The following is a 1,332-nucleotide window of genomic DNA, read 5'->3' on the forward strand; positions in this document are numbered from 1 at the left end:
ACTTAACAGTCTCTATAAGTCGACTTGACCGAGTGCAAAACAACAACTGGAGAACAGAACGTAAGTCGACTCATGCATAGACACAAGTCGACTTACCATCAGTCGACTTATGCATGTGCATGAGTCGACTTATAACAAAAAAAACTGGATTTCTGAGTTCTCCACAATGATTTTATGAGTTCTCCACCCTAAAACCAAAACCCCAGATCCAATCTCAACAGACCGACAATGTTAGGCCGAGGAAAGGGCGGGAAGGGCCTAGGCAAGGGCGGGGCAGAGCGTCACAGCAAAGTCCTCCGTGACAACATCCAGGGCATCACCAAGCCGGCGATCCGCCGCCTTGCCCGCCGAGGCGGAGTCAAGAGGATCAGCGGGTTGATTTATGAGGAGACGAGGGGGGTTCTGAAAATTTTCCTCGAGAACGTGATCTGCGATGCCGTGACGTACACCGAGCACGCCAGGAGGAAGACGGTGACGGCGATGGACGTCATTTACGCTTTGAAGAGGCATGGCAGGACTTTGTACGGATTTGGTGGTTGAAAGCCGAGTCCTTTTTTTCCTTTTTAAATGGTGCTTTTGATGTTGGTAGATTTACTCGGTTTGTTCAAGTTTTAGTATTTGGATCCATGTGTATTGCTGGAGTTTATGTTCAATCATGCGAAATGCTTGAAAATTTTAGTGAAAAATTGGTTAATTTCACGATAGCCCCTGAACTCTCGGGGGGCTTGTTCTCAACCACTGAAGCATGTGTTGTATAACAAGCATTGTGTGGACTGTCGAAAAATCTGATACCATTTGTTTGTGAATTATCACATTGTTGGGTTTTTTTTTGTTTAATATTTTTCAGCCTCCAATCTCATAATAATCTTTTTATTTGAAAAATTCTTCAAAAGGACTAAAAATATGGGACCAACAGGGGGGACATGTGAGGTGTCCCCCTTCTATTGCATAATGAGCTGGTCATCATTAAATGATGACCAGCTCATTATGCAATAGAAGGGGGACACCTCACTTGTCCCTCCTGTTAGTCCCATATTTTCGGTCCTTGTAGCAAAACTCTTTTTATTTTGCAAACTTTTTCTTGTGACAACGACTCTCACCTCGTTGCTGTTGGTTGGAGGCTGTACAGGGGTGGGGTCAATTTTGTTATTGTTGATCTTCCTTTGTTGGTGCTCTCGTTTTCAACTCAATTAATTAGCACCGCTGAAAGGGGAGCACTTAGGTTACGTTTTGATGGTGATGTCATATTTTAATGCATCTCTTGATTGATCTTTGCTGTTGCTGTAATTATCACTTATTAATTGGCACCATCAGGAATATTTTATGTATCTC

The 1,332-nt window shown here is 43.2% G+C and overlaps 1 protein-coding gene across 1 annotated transcript; it reads left to right on the forward strand.

The window, feature by feature from the left end:
- Positions 220 to 590, forward strand: LOC109843660 (histone H4-like). The gene has a single exon (XM_020412617.1). It carries the CDS (start codon positions 229 to 231, stop codon positions 538 to 540), a length of 312 nt encoding a protein of 103 aa, XP_020268206.1. The 5' UTR covers positions 220 to 228; the 3' UTR covers positions 541 to 590.

This window comes from Asparagus officinalis, chromosome 5 (assembly GCF_001876935.1).
Source record: "Asparagus officinalis chromosome 5, Aspof.V1, whole genome shotgun sequence".
Classification (NCBI taxonomy): domain Eukaryota; kingdom Viridiplantae; phylum Streptophyta; class Magnoliopsida; order Asparagales; family Asparagaceae; genus Asparagus; species Asparagus officinalis.

Coding starts and splice junctions, on each gene's coding strand:
- LOC109843660 (XM_020412617.1), top strand. CDS start 229: ATGTTAGGCCGAGGAAAGGGCGGGAAGGGCCTAGGCAAGGGCGGGGCA.